This window comes from Rhamphochromis longiceps, linkage group LG10 (genome assembly GCF_057381845.1).
Source record: "Rhamphochromis longiceps isolate RC_006_pf linkage group LG10, R_longiceps_female_GT1.1, whole genome shotgun sequence".
Lineage (NCBI taxonomy): Eukaryota > Metazoa > Chordata > Actinopteri > Cichliformes > Cichlidae > Rhamphochromis > Rhamphochromis longiceps.
In genome coordinates, this window is record NC_140566.1 from 13,571,670 (window position 1) to 13,594,544 (window position 22,875).

The 22,875-nt window shown below is 43.6% G+C and overlaps 1 protein-coding gene across 2 annotated transcripts in view; it reads left to right on the plus strand.

Annotated features, from left to right (window-relative positions):
• Nucleotides 1-22,875, plus strand: part of LOC146660425 (cell adhesion molecule DSCAML1-like) — a 54,252-nt gene that overhangs the window by 26,891 nt on the left and 4,486 nt on the right. The window contains exons 4-32 of one of the 2 annotated variants that reach the window (XM_085420279.1): nt 3,489-3,635; nt 3,710-3,988; nt 5,034-5,309; nt 5,482-5,778; nt 6,259-6,531; nt 7,399-7,683; nt 7,800-7,919; nt 8,020-8,196; nt 8,769-8,968; nt 9,193-9,289; nt 9,449-9,577; nt 9,672-9,839; nt 9,950-10,020; nt 10,319-10,559; nt 11,501-11,686; nt 12,665-12,820; nt 14,398-14,537; nt 16,719-16,872; nt 17,427-17,544; nt 17,676-17,839; nt 17,933-18,031; nt 18,268-18,456; nt 18,651-18,938; nt 19,053-19,208; nt 19,296-19,326; nt 19,448-19,566; nt 19,671-19,823; nt 20,037-20,237; nt 20,323-20,634. In XM_085420279.1, coding sequence (XP_085276405.1) covers nt 3,489-3,635; nt 3,710-3,988; nt 5,034-5,309; nt 5,482-5,778; nt 6,259-6,531; nt 7,399-7,683; nt 7,800-7,919; nt 8,020-8,196; nt 8,769-8,968; nt 9,193-9,289; nt 9,449-9,577; nt 9,672-9,839; nt 9,950-10,020; nt 10,319-10,559; nt 11,501-11,686; nt 12,665-12,820; nt 14,398-14,537; nt 16,719-16,872; nt 17,427-17,544; nt 17,676-17,839; nt 17,933-18,031; nt 18,268-18,456; nt 18,651-18,938; nt 19,053-19,208; nt 19,296-19,326; nt 19,448-19,566; nt 19,671-19,823; nt 20,037-20,237; nt 20,323-20,634 — 5,226 coding nt within the window. The remainder of the gene's footprint in view (nt 1-3,488; nt 3,636-3,709; nt 3,989-5,033; nt 5,310-5,481; nt 5,779-6,258; nt 6,532-7,398; nt 7,684-7,799; nt 7,920-8,019; nt 8,197-8,768; nt 8,969-9,192; nt 9,290-9,448; nt 9,578-9,671; nt 9,840-9,949; nt 10,021-10,318; nt 10,560-11,500; nt 11,687-12,664; nt 12,821-14,397; nt 14,538-16,718; nt 16,873-17,426; nt 17,545-17,675; nt 17,840-17,932; nt 18,032-18,267; nt 18,457-18,650; nt 18,939-19,052; nt 19,209-19,295; nt 19,327-19,447; nt 19,567-19,670; nt 19,824-20,036; nt 20,238-20,322; nt 20,635-22,875) is intronic. The other variant, XM_085420281.1, reaches the window with a different exon arrangement.

A 22,875-nucleotide genomic window follows, 5' to 3' on the forward strand; every position in this document is an offset into this window, starting at 1 on the left:
ATTTGGTCCTTGATGATTGTAAACACGCTGTGCTTTAATAATTGCTGAAAGTACACCAAAATCGTAACAGGATGCCAGTGAGAAGACCCTAGCAACAGGGAGAGGATGAAGAAAGCGTGAGAGTGGGAGGGAGGGGGAAAGATGCAGAACATCAATAAATAATGGCCCCACTGAGGAGGTGGAAATATGGGCCTCGTTATCTTTGCGCCGACGCCTTCATTTGCATGTGAGAAAATGAGGCTGCTACTAACTCGCACACATGGTGCGCACACATACACACTGCTGGACTCGCATGAGCTACAGTATACATCCTATTTATAGACTATTTCTTGCTTTTATTTTTTCCTATTCTCTCACACATTTACACTTCTATTAATTCCCCTTTCCTTCCTTCTCTTTGGAATTTGTCAGAGCAGCAGCTCTGGTCTGTGTGACTGTGAGGCTGCCGGCATTTTGTTGGTTTAAAAAATAAAGTGAAAGCACACCTTTATCACAGGCTTGGTAGGAACTTTAACTTTACTAATGCCCTGTTTAACATTGCAGAGCATACAGCTGGAGTATACACCGCTACAGAGTAGTTGCCTGGTGAAACACCATTAAGTGATTGGGTAAAGCAGGTGGCTTTTGCAGTGCCTTGCTCATGAGTAACTGGGCTCTCTTATAGACTTACAATAGCAGACTTAACCTTAGTTTATCTCTATGTGCCAACAATTACATAAAAAAAAGGGGAAAAAGAGCAAATCCAATTTAGTTATTTTAAAAATTTCATCAAAACTAAAAAATGTACACTCCTGATTAAACCGTTAAATTATCCACACTATATACAGTTTTTTTCTGTCAGAAATAAAAATCCCTTTCCCGTACATGTAGCTGCAGAAGGAGATAAAAATAGTTCCCCTCTGGACCTCATCTGCATCTGGGCATCACCCTGTTTTTGCCTGTGAATGCATCTCATTGAGAGTGACCAAACTCATACAGGATCTAACAATGTCACAATCCTCTAGGCCATGCAGCTTCTTTCAAAGCGCTTCTTCTCGGGTGAAAGGACTCTTTAAAGAATCATTTATACATGATACAAAATTATTTAACCTTTTAAATGGTTCTTTCAGAGCATTTCTGAGGATCTGTAAGTGCCTCGCTCTGTTTCTTTTTTTTAAATTTTACAGCCGTTTTGGTTAGATGCTAAACAGGCTGGTATTTATATATTGCTTTTTTTTTTTGTTGATCAGTGTTTTAAAATCTAATGCTAAGGTAATAAAACATTTCAAAATGCAAATCTTAAGCTGTGTAAGTGCTGGGTTATCCCTGGATTATGCTTCAGCAGGAAATCTACACAGTAACTTACAACAAAACCAGAAGCTCCTACAAAACGCTATGCTGCAACCTTTCACATAACCTGAGATGCACTTCCAGAGAAATGTAAATACACGTTGGTTCGACGCAGCCCGAAAAGGCTTGAATGGCCTTTGAATGGCAAGGGTTAGAAAGGGGTTTGTGGTGATGTCGGAGGTTAGGACGTAGATTTCACAGAGAAGTCTAAATCAGACTTTAGAATCTTTTTTTTTGCGGTTTATCTCAAGAGTTAACAGTTTTCTAACTTAAGTTTTATCTGCTGCACTTGTGTTTTTGCATCTTTCTTCCAAATTAAGTACATACATACATGTGCATGGCTCTGACTTCCTTTATGCTTAGTATACATGGACGAGTTGAAACTAAAGACAAAATATAGCTTTGAGTCTGACAAATCCAATCCAATCCATCATCTTCAAGCTCTGTAAGGGTCTGTGTAACATGAAGGAGGCACAACGGAAAAAAAACCTGCAACAGAAACTACTGTACTGTTTTTATATTCAGAATGCCTGTACAGTATGCATGCATTTCTGCGTATTCTCCTGAAGCAGAGTGTGTGTGTGTGTGTGTGTGTGTGTGTGTGTGTGTGTGTGTGTGTGTGTGTGTGTGTGTGTGTGAGCGAGAGAGAGAAAGATGTACAGTTCTGTTTCTCATTGTCTAGTCAAGTCAGCATGAATAAAAGCTGAGGGAGCACAGTGATTTCGGATTTAGTAATTAATATTTTACTCTGTCTGCCACTCTGCTTAGAAACTCAGAGCAACAAAAAAAAAACAAAACAGCGAGAAAGCGAGAGAGCAAGAGGAAAAGGGTGAGACTGATGATGGTTCACACAAAGACATGAAGTGAGTCAACCAACGATAGACTGATTCTATGAACAAACCACTCAGTTGTGATGGCTGGATAGTGAGAGGACTAATGTGATGTGTATTGTGTAATAAGTGTTGTTTAAGAGGCTGCAGATGGGATGAATTCAGTTCACTGCTGCAGACAGGGACAGAAAGAATGGCTTTGACAGATCCTGCTGACTCTCTCTCTCTCTGTTTCTCTCTCCCTGCCTATGTCAGAGTGTTGTGACAGGCTAGTCGTCGGTGTTGTGGGAGTAGCAGTCTTAAAGTGCTCATTATCCTGTAAGGCTTCATTCTAAGGGGGCAAACAAAGGCTGCTGTGAAATTGCAGCCTGTGCCTCCTCCCGGGTCATACAGTATATTCGATGCAAACACATTCACAGTGCATAACTGCTACCTTCCGTATACCTGCTCAACCCTCTGAAAGACCCTGATAAACACAGACTCTGTAGTTTAAATATTGATGCTGGTGAATGTGAAAGCAGCCAGTCCAGTTGTTGCCCCGTGGTTGGATGCTAAAAGGCACAATTGATAATTAATGCTTACAAACCTAAAGAAATCTTATTGTAATGACTGTCACACTTAAGGTAAACTATGAGATTATTTGTGCTGTGAGGACATAGTACAGCTTCGTTAATGTGAGGTTTGTGGACTTTATCAGGAAATGTAAGATAGCTTACCTTTATGCAAAGAAACAATGTTCTGTATAAATTACGCAAGAATATCTTGGTAAAGGGAGTCATTGCAAACTGATGTCTGCCTTCACTATACACAGCTTGAAGACTTTGTAATGCTGACATAACTGTTCTTTGAGTAGCATAAAACAAATGCTAAGAAAGAGAAGACACAGAGGCACATTTGATCTTTGGCCTTCCTGTTTTCTTATCATGCATAAAAGGAAGAACACTTAACGAGTTTTGTGATGGTAGTTAGTGTGATGTGCAAGAGTTATAAGCTGTGTGTGGAGGGAGACAGTAAATCTGTCTCTCCTCTGTCTGTGGGTGGTGTAAGTGACCGCTGGGTGTCCTCCAGGTCTTGAAAGAGTGCCAGGCTTTGGGAAGCAGCATTATTAGGCAGGTAGTGCCAACTGTTCAGGCAGCTGTTTGTTCTAAGAACAATATGGTTTTGCAGTATGCACTATGTATTTGAACGAGAGTGATCATCACGAAAGTGTGGGAACAGGAGGGAGTGAAAAGTTTTTTACACACAAGGTCTTCGGAGTGATGTTTTGCCTGTTGTCACTTCTCCTTTAAGAAGATTAATGTTGATCTTTTGTTAATGTGTCTTCCTCAGGTAACAGGTTCTCGCTGACCTCCTTTGGGGCTCTTTACATCTCCGATGTTCAAAAAGAGGATGCTCTCTCTACATACCGGTGCATCACCAAGCATAAATACAGTGGCGAGACACGGCAAAGCAATGGAGCCAGGCTCTCTGTAATGGGTGAGTAACTGGTGTGTGAACTTACCTTTTTCTCTTTGTCTTGACAAAAATGTAACACCATGTCTGCATTCCAGACCCCAACGAGTCTGCACCCACCATCCTGGACAGTTTCCAAGCAGGGGAGGTCTACGCAGGCCATAGTATTGAGCTCCCCTGCATAGCGGGAGGATACCCAAGCCCTACTGTGCGCTGGCTGAAAGATGGTCGCCCACTACCCTCAGATGCCCGCTGGACGCGGCGATTGACAGGGCTGACCATCAGTGACCTGAGGCAAGAAGACAGCGGCAGCTATGCATGCGAGGTCACCAACAGTTTTGGCTCAAAGGAGGTGTCTGGACAGCTTCACGTGATAGGTGTGTGAGGCTCATTACACACAGATACGCACACACGCTCACACACATTTGCAAAATATCTGGCAGACTGGCTCGTTGTCTTGTCAGTGAATCAGCCTTGCAGACAGACATAGTTGTAAGCACCTTTAAGTGTTTGGTTTGGGGCGCACATGTAAGTCCAAGCTAAAGTGTGTCTGTTACAAACATATGTGTGAGCTGTAGGATGTCCCATCATATCAGACCTCAAAAGGAAAGACAGGGCGGTAATTCGCTCAGGCTGATTCCATATCACAGCTGCCAACACCATTTACCATCAGAAAAGAAGAAGAGTGAGGAAGACAGAGATAAAGACAAGGGGTCATGCGGGGGGCAGTCGGACACCCAGACAGTGCTGGAATGACATTATCTACAATGTAATAACGAGATAATAAGAAAGGCTGAGCTAAAGTGTGTAAAGTATACAAAGAAACAAAGGGAGTTAGGCGAGATAGAGCGAGAGAATAGAGAGGCGGTAGGCTTTGCCAGTGGGCACATCATGGCAGCACAGTCTGTGACTCTGACAGGGTGAGTAGGGGGGGTTGGGAGGCACAGTGATGCCCCCCAGCATACACCACCAGCTGCCTTATTGCTCACTGACATTTGCGTGCACACACACACACATACACACATGTAGACACGCGTTCTTGCTGACACACAGACACACTCACACACACAAGTGGACAGAGATGTGAAGCGATATCTCCAGCTGCTTTTTTAATGAGTGCGTCCAACTGATTGAGTCACCACTGCTGATTGTACTCGCTCTCTTTCTCCCCATCTCTGTGAATGAAAACGCCTACTGTAAGCACCATGTGTCATGTTTTGAATCCAGTTTAATGATTTTAGAGTGATGCAGGAAAGGCAAAAGACACAAAAAACACCTTTTGAAATAAGATAACATAATTAGTAAATAAAAAGGTAAGTTAGCAGGCTACAAATCACATTGATGCCTTTTGATTATTATAGCAGATATACTATTAAAGTGATCCACATTTTTGTTTTATGAACTCCTGTGGTCTTCTCTCAGATCCACTACGAGTGACCTTGTCCCCTAAGAATCTGAAAACGGGCATCAGCAGCACACTGTTCTTCACCTGCACTGTGGAAGGCTCTCCAGAATACACCATCACCTGGTACAGGAACACAGAGCCAATTGTCCCAGACGAGCACATCTCCATCCAAGGACAACACAATGACACCCTGCAGATCACTGCAGCACAGAAGCTTCACTCTGGGGCCTACCAGTGCTTTGCTTCCCGAAAGGGCCACACTGCTCAGGACTTCTCTATTATTCTGCTAGAGGGTACGTGGACAGTGACTTAAATAAGTGCAGGTATTAGGCGCCATAGTCTTTGTGTTCAAAGTTAATATGTTTGCTGTGGGCTTTGCAACTTCTCAAGTATTCTGCTTTTCTGTCAGAACTTCTCACTTTCTATTTATGTCCTTCTGTTTCCTCTCTCCCCCTGTCCTCTCAGATGGTACTCCTCGTATTGTGTCTTCCTTCAGCGAGCGGGTGGTAAACCCCGGCGAGCCTTTCTCCCTTATGTGTGCGGCCAAAGGAGCCCCACCCCCTTCTATCACGTGGACACTGGACGATGAACCTGTGATTAGAGATTCAACCTACAAGACCAGCCAGTACACCCTGTCGGATGGCCTGACTGTATCGCACGTCAACGTCAGCAGTCCACTTATTCCAGACGGAGGAGTGTATCGTTGCGTCGCACGCAACTCGGCCGGTAGCGCCGAGTACCAAGCGCGCATAAACGTAAGAGGTGCCTGTCTGCTTTTCAATATAAATGCACTCTACACCTGAATCTATACAAACATACAGGACCTAGTGAGAGGCATTGCACACATCTATCTATCTATCTATCTATCTATCTATCTATCTATCTATCTATCTATCTATCTATCTATCTATCTATCTATCTATCTATCTATCTATCTATCTATCTATCTATCTATCTATCTATCTATACACACAATACACTGAGTGAATATGTGATTAGGCTAAAATCAACAAATATCCTCTATCAGATTTTAGTAAAGGGGGCACAACTAACCTCCCTTTCCACCTGTCAACTGGCCCCAATCACTCTATCCCTCAACCTTTATCTCTTCCCTTCCTGTCTCCGTGGCTGCCCTCTATATTCTGCCATGACCTCCCTCACCTCATCTCCCCCTTTCTCCAACCTCTGTGTTTCTCTCTGTCTCCTCCCTCCATCCCCTCCCTCTCTTCCCCGTGTCTCCAGGTCCACCTCGAATTAGACCCATGCGAGACATCACCGCAGTGGCGGGCAGAAATACCTATATAACGTGTCGTGTGATTGGGTACCCGTATTACTCCATTAAGTGGCTGAAGGACGGCATGCAGCTGCCTGATAATCATCGTCAAGTGGTGTTTGAGAACGGCACACTGAGGCTCACAGACGTGCAGAAGGGCGCAGACGAGGGGACCTACTTGTGTAGCGTTTTGATCCAGCCCCAGGTGTCAATCAACCAGACTGTCCACGTCACTGTCAAAGGTAAAGCTGAAGAGGAGTACGGATGCACTGGGCAGTGTTTTTGGTAAATTTATACCTATTTTATGAACCCAATTTATAGAATTAGGCTGCAGTAGAGATAAAGTGACACATCAGTTGACAGGGAGATATTGCATCTTCACGCTTTTCCCAAATCTATTTCAACTAGAGGTAATGCTCCATGCATACCCAAAATTCAAATTCACTTAAAACAGTAGTGAAAAAAAATCTTAAGAAATCAATCACCAATACTAATACTACTTTGGTTTTCAAACTGCTTCCTTTAGCTTAAAAAAAGATGGGGAAAAAAGCGATGCAAGTAAAATTTCTTGATGAAGAGCAGCTAGTCACTGCTACTTGGGGGACACCAGTGTACAAAGCTGTCAAGTGCAACTTTAGTAATGCTGTTGAATGCAGATGAATGGTGTTTTGGGGGTAGATTTATGTTTGTCGTGCGTATTTCATTTAGTCTGTGAGCGGGATAACGATGGCAGTAAGCAGGGCAGCTGCAGAGGTGTTTGAGGGTGTGTACATGTGCCTGTGTGTGAGTGTGTCTCTGATTTAATTAGATGAATAATAATGAAGCCTAGATTAAATCCCCCAGATGTCTCAGCTGTAGTACCCCCACCTCAACCTCCATTACCATGGCAACGGAATGACTTCCCCCTGCCAATTGGACTGTAACCAGAGCAGCTATTATGGGCTGCAGGAGATGTGGGGTGGTGGGGGGGTGCTGAAGAGGGGCCCACTGGCCAATGACCTTCTCCCTCTCTCTCTCAGACTCTTAGCATTGCTCCAGATGGCCACATTGCCGCTCTTCAACATCTATCACTGCCTTTATTCCACTGATTTCCTTTCTCTCTCCTCTAGTGCCACCGCTCATCCAGCCCTTCGATATCCCCTCTACCTCAGTGGGGAAGCTCATGTACATCGCCTGTGTGGTGTCATCTGGGGACATGCCCATACGCATCACCTGGCACAAAGACGGCCAGCTCATCGTGCCAGGCTCTGCCTCTGGTGTTGCAATAGAGACCAAAGAGTTCATGAGCTCCCTGCAAATTTCCAATGTGACACTGAAGCACAATGGAAACTACACCTGCATCGCCAGCAATGCTGCTGCAACTGTCAGCTGGGAAAGACAGTTGATTGTTACTGGTGAGGGGTGACGTGTAATGTGTAAAGTAACCGTAGAACTGTTTTGTGATCACTTACTTTTTGTAACTTCTACCAAGTTTTTCCATTTATATAAAATCAGGATTTCTGTTTCTCAGTGCCGCCGCGTTTTGTGGTGCAGCCCAACAATCAAGACTGTATCTATGGAAAAGCTGGAGTACTTAACTGCTCCGTGGAAGGTTACCCCCCTCCAAAAGTCATGTGGAAACATGCCAAAGGTAAAATCTGCACATTATCCTCATGGCATTGCAGTAAAAGCTACACACGAACAAGAAAAAGTATCATGCTTCCATACATGCTTTGTGTTGTGTCCTGCAGGCGTAGGAAACCCTCAGCAGTACCATCCTGTCCCACTAACTGGCCGTATCCAGATCATGTCAAACGGTTCTCTGCTGATCCGACATGTTCTTGAAGATGACCGGGGGTACTACCTCTGTCAGGCCTCCAACGGAGTGGGCTCAGACATCAGTAAAAGCATGATCCTTACTGTCAAGAGTAAGTGTCAATCCTCTGCTTTTTGGCATGAACCCACTTCTTTTCAAACCCACATCTCCTGGATTGCGCTGAGATAAGTCTCAGCTTTTTGGACAGGGATCAGCTCTTCTAAGATGCACTTTTGCCCCAGGCTAGTGCGGCCTGTGCTTAACATAGCCTAACTTAGTCTGTGTCCTGCACATCCTTCACTGGGGGTGCCTTTCCTATTGACTGATGTTCTCTGGCTGTCAGCCTGTGCGCTACAGAATGTTTGGTGGGGAAAAGGGTTGATGAATTAGTGATGAAAGCAAAACCACAGGAACCTCTTCAATCAATAATCTACGTCTAAGTAACAGAGGAGGAAGAGAAGCGAAAGTAGAGACCGAAAATAATAAAAAGAGGGAGGAGGTGGTGTTAGAGGCCAGTGGGGCTTGAAGCATGAAATGAAAATGGGGAATAAAATGGAAAAAAAGAGATGTCTATACATGTGTAATATATCCTTGCTCAGTTTCCAATACTACACGCCCGTTTTCCCTCATGTCATTATTCCATACAAAACGATTCATCATGCTGACACTTGTCTATTTGCTCAGTCCCTGCCATGATCACCAGCCACCCAAACACTACCATGGCAAGGAAGGGCCAGATCAAGGAGCTGAACTGCACAGCACGTGGCGAGCAGCCCATTATTATCCGCTGGGAGAGAGGGGACACAGTCATTGACGCAGAGAGAAATCCCCGTTACTCCATCAGCATCAACAAAAAGGGGGATGAAGTCATCTCTACCCTAAAGGTCAGATAATATATACTTATACTCTTCAGGCCTTTAGTGTAGCTTAATGCCATTACACCGAACTATGCTAAAAAAAAAAAATCTACTTCTACTATAGGCTATTGCAGGGTTTAATAAGCTTTAAAAAAAGTCCTATTAAAGGAAGTTATTATGGGAATATTTTTAGGATATTATATTCCTAAATTTCACACGTCATCTTTCCCTGCTTGTGCTGATGCTCGCAGCTTAACCCAGCCGAGCGAGGAGATTCTGTCTTCTTCTCCTGCCATGCCATCAACTCCTATGGAGAGGGCAGAGGGCTCATCCAACTCACTGTACAAGGTATTTCTACAAACAACTGCAAATCCCTCTTCTTTTATTTAAATAAAGAATTAAGGGGAAAAAAAGTATGTAAACAACCTAATGAGGAAAGGTTATTTAACGAGATACTGATGGTGGTAAAAACAAAGGAAAATTCTTTTTTTTTCCACCCTCACGCAGAGCCACCCGATCCTCCCGAGCTCGAAGTACGGGAGGTGAAGGACAGAAGCATGAACTTGCGCTGGATCCAAAGGTTTGATGGCAACAGCATCATCACCAGCTATGACATTGAGTACAAAAACAAGTCAGGTGGGTTATTAAAAACAACAAACCTAATCCCTAATGTAAAAGTTATTTCAATAATTAAAAACTGAAAAAATAAACCTCTGCTCATATTCAACAGACACATGGGATCACATGTACACAACCAGGAACATCTCACCCACCAACAATCAGGCCAACATTGTAGAGCTGCACCCGGCATGCGTTTATAGTATCCGCATGTACTCCTACAACAAGATTGGCCGCAGTCTTCCCAGCAAAGAGCTCACAATCAGTACCGAAGAAGCACGTAAGTGATTGTTTTTCTCTAAATATCACATTTTTTTGCCTATCTAGTATTTGTTTTTGCTGTCTCTGTATGGAGTAGAGCCATCACTATCTGATATCTTCCATCAACAGCACCTGACGGGCCTCCGATGGATGTAATCCTGCAACCGATGACATCTCAGAGCATACGAGTCACATGGAGGGTAAAATCACTGTTGCTTACGACTTCATTTAAGTATTAAGCCTAGTATAAGTGGAAATAACTAGAAAGCAAACAATGATGGGATATAAAGATATGCTCCATGATTTAAAACAACAAGGTTTCAGTGATGTCACAAACAAATCCAAAATGTTAAGAGACACCTGTGAAATTGTTGGTTACAGAAATGCAAAAATTAACTAACTAAAATTTAGAATTTATCTCGTTTAATTTCTTTCTTTTTTTTTTTACATATTGCTGTCAAATTTCATAGTAAAACTTTTTTTCTCCAAAACTTTCAGGCTCCAAAAAAGGAGCTGCAAAACGGCGTGATCCGCGGCTACCAGATTGGATACAGAGAGAACGGTCCAGGTAGCAATGGCCAGTATAGTATTGTGGAGATGAAAGCTACGGGGGACAGTGAAGTGTACACCTTAGACAACCTAAAGAAGTTTGCCCAGTATGGGGTGGTGGTCCAAGCCTTCAACAGAGCTGGGACTGGCCCATCCAGTACTGAGATCAATGCTACCACTCTGGAAGATGGTAAGTGGACAGCAAGATGAAGAAAACGAGGAGAAGACTGTGAGATACAATTTAGGAGAGTATGGAAGGAAAAGAGGAGGGACTGTAAGAAAAAAATTTAAACATCCAAAAGGAACACATGAAAATAATAGTCAAATGCAATAACAGGATGAAACACTCATGAATGAACATAACATGCATGTAGAAATGCATGCTCAAACAAAATGTTAGAAATAAATTTGCAGCACATCCCCCATTATTCTTTCCACTTTAATTAGCACCTTCATTAGGCTGGTAGAGAGCGAGAGAGGAACAAGGAACCCCATTACTCTTTAAATGTCTGCCCACTCTACCTCCCTTTTCCCTGGTCTGCCTTCTTTATCTTCCCTTTCTTCCCATGGGTTCCCTTGTCATCCTCCTCACTGGTCCTCTGTCTATTATCCGTGTTTTTATTTCTTATACTTTTTTGGACCCTTCCTGTCTGAGAGGAGAGTAATGACGGGCACTTGGATGATGAAAATTGGCCACGCAGGTAGTCAGAAGCTGCCTCTACAGCTTCAATTAGCTTAAACAAGAACATTGTCTTCCTTTAGATTGTATCCTCCACATTTCAGCTCACACCCTGCTCATCTGCATTTTGACCCCTTTGGTGTAGCTCTTTTACTATTCATGTTGCTCTCTCAGTGCTCTTCCTCCTCTCCATCAACCCCCCTCCACTTCTACTCTCCTCTCTAAAAGCTAGGAATGAACAAGGAGCTATTCAGGACTAATTTGAGCTTGTTTGACTGATTTATTTCAGCGGAGATTTCCTGTGGTTTGTGACATTGAGTTATTATTACTTATCAGTGCTTCGGCTGCCATGCTACGTCGGACCAGATTTCAGTAGAAGCCATTAAAACACTAAGAGTACTCAAATATAGTTTAACAGTGCAGCACTAACACTCACTCTCTATGTTCCCCAGTGCCCAGCGAGCCTCCGCAGAATGTGAGAGCAATCTCTGTGACATCAGATGAGGCAGTGATCACATGGGCAGAGCCTCCACGGCTGACGCTGCACGGTGTGCTGAAAGGCTACCGGGTTGTGTTTTGGTCCCTCTTCCCTGACGGAGGTGGGTGCTGTGGGGGCCAGGCCCAGTGGCCAATGCAGAGTAATTATCACCTATCTCATTCTAAGATTCACCAACCCGTCCTCCCACTCACCTACCTTTCTGTCAGTGCTGTGAGTCAGAATGTTTTAATGTGTATCCACACCTTTCTCATAAAGCACTTCCTGGTCCTGTGTGTTTTTGAATTTGTCTGTTTGTCAAATAGATTGTATGTCCAAGATGGAGATATGGCTCAACTTTAGCTTAAGGGCTAGCCTTTGATTTGACAGAAGTGACCACATTTAGATGAGAGGGTGATGCACCCATCCATAGACAGCGGGGGTGCATCACACAGGCACAAATACCTATTTACTACATACAAATAAAACTCTTGGAAAACTAACAGTTAGTTGCACAGCGTGCTATATTATTTGCCAGATAACTGCTCCAGAAGCACCAACACCCCAGACACGATCAACATCATGCACCTAATAATACAAAGCATAAGTCCTAATCACATTTAATTGACTGAGTTATATAAAAAAGATGCCTCTGTAGAGTTCTTATGACTTGCTACAACATCATTTTTATGTAGCATATTGCAAACATGTTTTTTTTTTTCAGCTCTTAAGTTAGTCATTTTAATTTGAAAGTCGCCTTAAGGTATTTGAGTTTTTGGCACTTCTGCACTTATTTTATTTTTCACCCCCAAAGATTTCTGTTAAGTCTGTCATAGTTTCTTAGATTTTTAATAAAACTTGTGATCAGAAAGTCACACAGTATAGCAATGAGTGTCTGTGTGTTGTAGGTCCAATATCTGTGCAACTCTGTTTCCTAAAAAAATATTTACTCCTCCTTTAGACACAATTTTGAAATAGGAAGGTAATTATATTCATGAAAAAAAAAGTAATGGCCACGTATTACATTACCAAATAAATGCAACTGCAAATAAATATATTTTTTAGGAAACAGAGTTGATGTGTGTTGTTACTCCTATCATCACCTACAGCTTCTAAAAAGAGTTTTTCTCCTCTCCCTCAGAATGGGGAGAGATGCAAAACATCACCACCACACGTGAACAGGTGGAACTGCGAGGGCTCGAGAAGTTCACTAACTACAGTGTTCAGGTGCTGGCCTACACACAAGCTGGCGATGGGGTCCGCAGCAATGTCCTCTATATCCAAACCCGAGAGGATCGTGAGTATACAATTCATTTGTTTTTTACATGAAGAAAAGTGTGCAATGTAAGGAGATGGGAAATGGGATAGAGGTAGATTTTAAAAAAGGGAGCTGGTTGTATCTCAAACCCATAACAAAAGCTCATAACAAGCTATGCTGGGAATCTCCATTAGCTGTGCTAATGAGAATTAAGAGGCTTTGAGTCCACAGCTCAGGGCTAAGGGAGGTGTTTCGGGAGGAGGAGGGAGAAGTGATGTCTTAGAGCATATAGCATCCAGGAGTCAGCCATCGGCCTGGGCCTGCATCCTTACCACCAGCCCTCTTGCCATAGGCATAGGGATTAACTCCTTTTGGATTAGAGAGAATTAATTTTGTGCTTACACCATTGGAGGCAGGATTACAGCCAGATCCATGTCTCTTTATAAAGGAGGAGGAGGGGCCTGGGGGGCTGAAGATGGAAAGATACAATGGCGATTGCACAGCCCGTTCTTGGCTGACAAAAAATAATGAGTGAAAAAATTATAAGAGAAACACCACAGCTGAGGTGTTTGTTTATTTGTGTCTAGACTGCTGTCCTCTTCTGATTGACTCAGTGTTCCATCGTGTATTTTTATAAATGAGACTGTTCACTTAGTAGTGTTCTCTTCCTCATCATCACTTGGGTTGTGCTAGTTCTGCAGCAGACTGTCTTGGCAGACTGTCTGTCTGTGTATCTGTCTGTCTGGAGTCCTGGGCAGATTTTGGGCACCAGATGGGACCTGACTGTCCCATCTCCTACTGGTGCTTTGACATGGGGGTCCAGTTATGATAATGATAGCCTCCTGTGCGCCTCCCTGCTGCCATTGTTACATGATCCCTGTCACTTTTTTTGTCCCTGCTTACTTCGTTTAAAACTTGCATCTCTGCTTTCTGAGTTTTTGTTGTTTTCTTGCCCACTCATGTCCTCTGTAGGGGAAAGAGATCTGAGGGTAGAGAGCATCAGGGGGCCTCACAAAGAAAACAAGAGGAATGGGGGATGGATTTAGAGGGCTGGGTCTTACACTGTGGTAGCCTCCTTCTGTAGAGGCCAGATGAGGCCCACTGTCAGGCACAAGTTATATTTATGGTTTGGTTTGAATAGGGTTGATAGTGTGGACCCAGTACTGTAAGACCAATGAAACAAAAGCATTATTGTTCACCTTTCACAGTATCCAGTGTCCTGATGTGTTTTTGTAAAGTGTGCATGTTTTTTAAGCCCCTTTTGTGCCATTATCTCGTAATCAGAGTATTAAACAGTGTCCAGTGCCAAGCTGAAGTGGCTAGCAGAGGATCAGACACTAATGTCTAATCTGTTTGAGAGTTTTGAGAATGCTGGGTGTCACAGAGTCAGAACTGCTGACCAGTGTCTGAATGAACATATGTCACAGCCATCCCCTCAAAAGGATGTTTTTCAAAGTCCTTCCAGAGCAGCTTAGTACAGGCTAAGACTTCCAATCCGCAAAAAAAAGCCTGTTCACTTTAATAGCTATCCAACACCCAGCATGTGCCTGCACAAACACAAACACACACACATATGGATGCCCACCATGCTGATGTTGCTATGTCTTTTCTCCTAGTTCCTGGTCCACCGGCTGGCATCAAGGCAGTTCCCTCCTCCTCAACTAGTGTGGTTGTGTCCTGGTTGCCTCCTCTCAAACCAAATGGCATTATCCGCAAGTACACCATCTACTGCTCCAGTCCCGGATCTGGACAGCCAGTAAGTGCCTCCTCTGTGGGTGTGATTCATATAGGGCCAATTTATCTCTGAGGTCCGTGTAAACCAAGTAACTTATTAAATTACCAATGGAAATAATTCATTTGTAAGCGCTGTTATTAAATGAACCAGTATGCATGCATTTGTGTGTGTGTGTGTGTGTGTGTGTGTGTGTGTGTGTGTGTGTGTGTGTGTGTGTGTGTGTGTGTGTGTGTGTGTGTGTTGCGCATGTCTCTCTTTCACTGTGTTTGCACCATCGCTTTATTTCCTGCCCTCCCAGATGAACAGATGAGGTTGTCTTGGCAACGTGATGAGACGTAGATATGCAAATGAGCCAGAGAACAAGCTCACACATGCACACTGCCGCATCAGAAGCACACACTCACAGAGACATCACATTTCGACATTTTCTATTTATACACATACGTGCAAGCATTTCAATTGTGGTTAGATCATGTGCACACAAACACCAGCACACGGTGAAGTCTGATATCAGGCTAGAATCTCACTTTCTTATTATTCACAAATACTCCTCCCTCTCTGTGCATGAGTGCCATGTAAATGAGCACAGGCAGGGAGGAGAGAGGGAAGGAGGGAGGGGGGTGGAAAGAAGGTTGAGAGAGAAAAAGAAGCACACCATTAGAGGTAGGGAAAGACCGAGGGGAAATGAGAGAAAAAGAGAGGGATGAGGGAAGAGGGAGAGACAGGCAGGGTGGAATGGAGGAGAGAGGAGGGTATCAGTCACATCGAGATGAGAGTGCTTTTGTCCGTCTTTTCATTATCTCCCTGTATCACTCCCTGGATCACCACAACACCGCCACGATGCTGAAGGAATGTTCGAACCCCCTGCACACAAACACACACACACTTATGCACATCCTCCCCTCCCTGTGTCCCTCCATCCAGTCCTCTTCACTGAGCTAGACAGAGAGGGAAAGAAAAAGCAAATGGTGAAAGAACACAGAGATGAACAGATTAAAGAGAGAGAACAGCGGATCATCTTAAGAGACAACAGTCTTTTTGTGCATTGCCATGTATGTGTTTGTGTGGATGCAGGTGAGTGTGTGTTCATTCTCAAAGGTTTGCTTGGAGGAAAAATACATCCAAGCAAACCTTAAATCCAGTGTTGAGTACAGCATTATAAGTAGCTGTAGGTCATTTGCATCAAATTTATTTTGAGTTGTGGGACAAATAGACAGCTCCGCACAAAGGTTTACATTTTCTGTTTTGCCTTTCTTGTGTTGACCTAAAACCTGTGTTCAATTCTGAGCAATCATACTGCTCGCTGTGCATATTTTCTATAGTTTTTGTTTAAAAAAAGACATGGTTTTATGGGTTTTGCCTGAACAAAAAAAAAACAAAAAACAGAGAGAGAGAGAATACCACATACCACATCTGTTTCTCCTTTACAACCAAAACACTCTGCAAAAAGCTTTAACTCCCTCAAAACATTCAAATGATGTCAAGTTGTATACAGCATAAGATCTACGTTGTTCAGACAATAAATTCACAAGTTGATCTGGGTGGAAATGGAATCCATAAGGAGGTCAGCCATAGCTGAGAAAACCCGGCAAAAATAATGCACAGTATCATCCTTAAATTTTGGGAAAGACAAATAAAGAAAGAGTCAAAAATGCAAGTTGCTGTCAGTGTATCAGAGACAAAACATCTCAGTGGACTCTATGTTTGTGCTTTGGATTTAAGTGATTCGAGAAACAATATATGTATCATTTCTGCCTTTTATCACGAGGCAAACACTGCCAGTGAGGCTAATAAGTTAAAATTTTAAACAAACAGATGACATTGACAGATGTATTTGGCTTTCCCTTTATTTCTCCAAAAAGTATGCTTTTTTGTTGTTTCAAGATACCGACAGTGTTCAAGGAAAATTGCACACCTCCTTTTTCACTGAGCGCATTTTGATGTGTCACAATAGGAAAAGGACAGATGTAAAAAAAAACTGTTTAATCTGTCAACTGCAGGAGCATTAGTTTCAGTTTCCTGGTGTCACGTATGTTATGCTGAAACTTAAACAGAATAGAGCCTAAATTAATGTTATGTTCATCTTAATTTCCTTTGTAGCTTTATAAAATGTAGCACTTTAATCAAGTCCACAAGCTGCCACCACTCCTGTTATATTACTGTTTTATTTGCTAACATGACATTGCGTGCCCTCTGTCCCAGGCTCCCAGTGAGTATGAGGCCAACCCAGAGATGCTCTTCTACCGTATCACGCACCTTACCCGCGGTAAACAATACCTCATCTGGGCTGCAGCTGTGACAACTGCTGGAAGAGGCAACATTAGCGCAAAGGTCACTGTGGAGCCTGCTGGGAAAGGTGGGTCCTCCAGGCATGCCAGTTGTAGAGAAGAAGGGTAAAGGGATTTGTGCAAAGGTTATCAGGGAGAGCGCGGTAAACATGGCTATGAACTGGCAGCATGATCTCCTTTACACAGATCACTTTCATCAGTCTCCCTCCCTCTCGCTCTGTGTACAATCTCTGCTATTGATTGACAGCCGTGGTATTGATTGAGCAGCGGCTGTGTTGCAAGAAACATTGTTGTTAATTATGTGGTGATGAACAGGGCCTATCCAGTAAAATGACCCTTGGGGAGAGAGATAGCAGGCAAAATCAATAGAAGGGAGGATTTATGGAGAAATGATAGACTCGAGACTAAGAGTTTTGACAGGGGGCTACATTAAAACACTATGGTACAGCTTTTTAATCCCCCAGGAAAAACGATTCAGGCCCACTTAATCATCCAAAAGCAGACACAGAAAGACAAGTTGAAGTATGAATAGAGTCATTTTGGTGTAATGCTTACTATTTGAGTTTAACATCATGTGCTAAAGATGCATGTTGAGTTTTACTGGTTGCATCTTTGTGTGCAGTCCCAGCTAAAATCCTGTCCTTTGGGGGCACTGTGACCACTCCCTGGATGAAGGAAGTACGTCTGCCCTGCAGCTCAGTGGGAGAGCCTACTCCCACAATTAAATGGACCAAAGACAGGTCAGAGCGGTCACTGTATACCCTTAGATATCAGAGATATCATGCACACATGCTGATGCTATTTCTTGTGAGGAAAATTGATTTTTTTAAAACTGCTCTTAATCCTGAATAACCTGTCTGCTCTTTATCAGTGAGGACTCTGCCATTCCTGTGACAGCTGACAGCCAACGGCAGATCTTATCCAATGGTACACTGGTGCTACGCTTAGTCAAAGCAGAGGATTCTGGGTACTACACCTGTACGGCCACTAATACCCTAGGCTTTGACACCATCATAGTAAACCTTGTGGTACAAGGTAAGAAGAAACAGAAAATTTATAAACTTATTTGAGTGAAACAGACACTTCTGTCCTGGTGCTAAGTTATTGTCTGTGTGTGTGTACATCCAGTTCCTCCTGACCAGCCTCGTCTGACTGTCTCCACTACTTCCACCTCCTCCATCACCCTGGCTTGGATTCCTGGGGATAATGGAGGAAGCTCCATCAGGGGTATTTAAATATTGTTGACCTGTTTTTTAAGGGTGCTTCACACTTTTGATGTCATATGTACTTATCCAGTTGTGCAACAAGCTTATGTTTCTAGGTAAAAGGAAGTCAAACCGCAGCTGGCTGTAGCTAATTGTAGCTGATTGTTGCCCCCTGGTGTCCAACAGATGGAGCTGCAGCAAGGATACACCACCATTAGTAGCTGTGTTTGACATAAATGTGTACTGGTGTGCCTGCAGGATTTGTGCTGCAGTATTCTGTGGACAACACAGAGGAATGGAGAGATGTGTTCATCAGCTCCAGCGAGCGTTCCTTCAGGTTGGACAATCTCCGCTGTGGAACTTGGTACAAGGTCAAGTTGGCTGCCAAGAACAGTGTGGGCTCAGGACGTATCAGTGAGATCATTGAGGCAAAGACGCATGGAAGAGGTGAGGGGTCTAGAGAAAAGTGTTGAAGCTGGAATTAAGTCGAAATAAATCTTCTCTTTCTTTACTGTCTGTTCTTGTAGCAGCAGTTACAACTTTCTTCTCAAACACGAAGCCATCAATGCATCACAGATAAATACATCTTAAATTGCTAATTTATGATTATCTTTCTAACCTAGTGTCTTTTCCTTTTCCAGAACCGGTGTTCAACAAGGACCAGCCACTGCTAACGCACATCAACTCCACTCATGCAGGCCTCAACCTTCAGGGTTGGACCAGCGGGGGCTGCCCTATCACTGACCTGATGCTGGACTTTAGGCCCAAAGGTACTTGGGCCTGGCAGAGCCTCAAGGCCAATTCCACAAATCAGCTTTTCCTCAGTGAGCTGCGAGAGGCCACCTGGTACGAGCTCAAAATGAAGGCCTGCAACAGTGCTGGGTGTGGCAACCAGACCTCCCAGTTTGCCACAACTGACTACGATGGGAGTAAGTCTTTCCTAGTTTTTTAGGTCTGGGTGTATCTTTTTCCTCTCATTCATGTTTCTGTTACTGACTCTTGTAAATTTTATCAAATTTTTCTTCTCCTTCTACTCTCATTAGGTACAATCCCTCCCATTAAATCAGCTCGTGGAGAGGGGGACGATGTGAAGAAACTGTTCTCTATCGGCTCTCCTGTCATTCTGGTTACCCTTGGCGTTGCTTTGCTCTTCATTATACGAAAGAAACGCAAGGAGAAGAGGCTCAAACGACTTAGAGGTGGGAAGTAAACTATTTAATATACTAACACAAGTGACAAGCTGAAAAAATATGTCTTAATTATATAATTATACCGTCTTCTCGCAGATGCTAAGAGCCTTGCAGAGATGCTTATCAGGTAAGAGACAGCTTTATTTGTTATGTGTACTGTATAGAATAGCTGTATTTTGCATAAATAAATCACTTACAAGCAATTTCAGGCTTAATATATATGTTTTTGTTTTTTTGTCTCTGTGTAGCAAGAACAATCGAAGCATAGACACTCCAGTGAAGGGTCCTCCTCAAGGACCAAGGCTCCATATTGACATCCCACGTGTCCAGCTCCTCATTGAAGACAAGGAAGGCATCAAACAGATAGGCATGTGACCACACATTGACAGCAACACAGCTGCCATTCATAGAGGGGTTTTTAGAAGCCTCTAAAAGATCTTAGTAACTCGTTTATTTCCTTGCTTGCAACAGGAGAGGACAAGGCAGCAGTGCCGGTGACAGACACAGAGTTCAGCCAGTCAGTGAATCCACAGAACTTCTGTACAGGCGTTTCTCTGCATCACCAAGCCCTTATCCAGAATTCAGGCCCTTTGATTGACATGTCAGACATTCGGCCTGGCACAAGTGAGTTTGTTTTAGGTTCATATTTGTTCTGCTTGTCACAGCTTTCAGTGAAATAGTTTGAGGCTTTAAATATGAGCAACAGATTTGATCTTTTATTGAAGTACATCTCCAATACATTTGAGAAAATATAGACTTATTGACAGCTAATACATGGATACCAAGCATCTTTGATCCTTAGATGTTCTCTGATCCCTGTGACCTCTCTCTTCTCAGACCCAGTGTCACGAAAGAGCATAAAATCAGCCCACAGCTCTAGAAACAGATACTCCAGCCAGTGGACGCTTAGCCGCCCAAGTCAAAGTCAGTCAACAGCCTCTGCACGAACTCTGACGTCTGACTGGCGGACGATGGGCTCTCATGGCATCACAGCCACCGAGAGTGACAGCTACAGTGCCAGCCTCTCACAGGACACAGGTGGGTTAAAATTAAGAAAACTTACTCTCTTGTAACTGAGTAGCTAAGTAAATGGTTGAAAAAAACTACACTTCTTTTCTTTCAGATAAGGGAAGGAACAGCATGGTGTCCACAGAGAGCGCGTCCTCCACCTACGAGGAGCTGGCTAGGGCGTATGAGCACGCCAAGCTGGAGGAGCATCTACAACACGCCAAGTTTACAATCACAGAATGTTTTATCTCTGATAGCTCGTCTGATCAAATGACGACAGGTACCAATGACCCAGCAGACAGCATGACCTCCCTCAGTACACCCTCTGAACCAGGCATCTGCCGCTTCACTGCCTCACCACCCAAACCGCAGGACTACGACCGCGGTAAAAATGTGGCTGTGCCCATTCCCCACCGTGCTAACAAAAGTAAGTATCAGAGCTGAGACCCATGTGGGGACGCTGTTCTTTTGATTTGTTGTTTGTACTTGTTTTACATTCAGTGCACATGTAGAATTACACATAATTACAGTTAGGACACCCATATGTATGTATTGCATGCCCACAATTAAAGACACACAAGGATGAGAGTAACAAAAAGCCACTGGTTGCTAAAACAACAACTAGATTTTTGTCCCAAGCCATTTTGAAATCTACTTCCACATCAGTTCCTCATTTTCATACTATACAGTGGCTTGCAAAAATATTCGGCCCCCTTGATCTTTTCCACATTTTGTCACATTACAGCCACAAACATGAATCAATTTTATTGGAATTTCACGTGAAAGATCAATACAAAGTGGTGTACACGTGAGAAGTGGAACGAAAATCATACATGATTCCAAACATTTTTTACAAATAAATAACGGAAAAGTGGGGTGTGTGTAATTTTTCAGCCCCCTGAGTCACTACTTTGTAGAACCACCTTTTGCTGCAATTCCAGCTGCCAGTCTTTTAGGTTATGTCTCTACCAGCTTTGCACATCTAGAGACTGAAATTCTTGCCCATTCTTCTTTGGAAAACAGCTCCAGCTCAGTCAGATTAGATGGACAGCGTTTGTGAACAGCAGTTTTCAGATCTTGCCACAGATTCTCGATTGGATTTAGATCTGGACTTTGACTGGGCCAGTCTAACACATGGATATGTTTTGTGTTAAACTATTCCATTGTTGCCCTGGCTTTATGTTTAGGGTTGTTGTCCTGCTGGAAGGTGAACCTCCGCCCCAGTCTCAAGTCTTTTGCAGACTCCAAGAGGTTTTCTTCCAAGATTGCCCTGTATTTGGCTCCATCCATCTTCCCATCAACTCTGACCAGCTTCCCTGTCCCTGCTGAAGAGAAGCACCCCCAGAGCATGATGCTGCCACCACCATACTTGACAGTGGGGATGGTGTGTTCAGAGTGATGTGCAGTGTTAGTTTTCTGCCACACATAACATTTTGCATTTTGGCCAAAAAGTTCCATTTTGGTCTCATCTGACCAGAGCACCTTCTTCCACATGTTTGCTGTGTCCCCCACATGGCTTGTGGCAAACTGCAAACGGGACTTCTTCTGGTTTTCTGTTAACAATGGCTTTCTTCTTGCCACGCTTCCATAAAGGCCAACTCTGTGCAGTGCACGACTAATAGTTGTCCTATGGACAGATTCCCCCACCTGAGCTGTAGATCTCTGCAGCTCATCCTGAGTCACCATGGGCCTCTTGGCTGCATTTCTGATCAGCGCTCTCCTTGTTTGGCCTGTGAGTTTAGGTGGACGGCCTTGTCTTGGTAGGTTTACAGTTGTGCCATACTCCTTCCATTTCTGAATGATCGCTTGAACAGTGCTCTGTGGGATGTTCAAGGCTTGGGAAATCTTTTTGTAGCCTAAGCCTGCTTTAAATTTCTCAATAACTTTCTCCCTGACCTGTCTGGTGTGTTCTTTGGACTTCATGGTGTTGTTGCTCCCAATATTCTCTTAGACAACCTCTGAGGCCGTCACAGAGCAGCTGTATTTGTACTAGAGATGGACCGATCCGATATTACGTATCAGTATCGGTCCGATACTGACGTTAATTACTGGATCGGATATCGGAGGGAAATAAAAAATGTAATCCGATCCATTAAATATCAGAAAAGAACCTCACAAAACTTGCTACATGGCCTAACTCGGCTCATAACCTTAGCACGTTGCAGCAGTATGTGTCACGTGATAGAGCGGCTGTGTGTATTTGTAGCCTTGTTAGCAATCCCGCATTTCATCTCCGAGGAAGTTATCCCAGAGAGAAGTAAAGCAAGTGTGTAAGTTCATCTCTGAATGTTTGTAAAGCATTCCCGCGTTAAGCTTAACAACTGATATATGGAGCCACTGCCTCTTCTCTCTCTCTCCCTCTCCTGCTGCTACTTCAGTCGTGAAACTGATCAATGATCAGCTGATCGGCTTTTCTGTTGCGAGTCCGTCTCTCTTCTTTGTTTTTGGCCCACTTCATGCCAGAAAGAGGAAACCAGCGGCTGAACAACAGCAGCACGTTTAAGCTTGATAAGCTGTTGTTAGAATTTATTTAACATTACTTTCTACTCAAGGATCTTTTTCTACGTAGCTGACGGCTGGTAACTGTGCAGGGGCGGATCTAGCAAAGTTTTGCCAGGGGGGCCGATAGGGCATTAACAGGGAAAAGGGGGCACAAAGACATACTTTT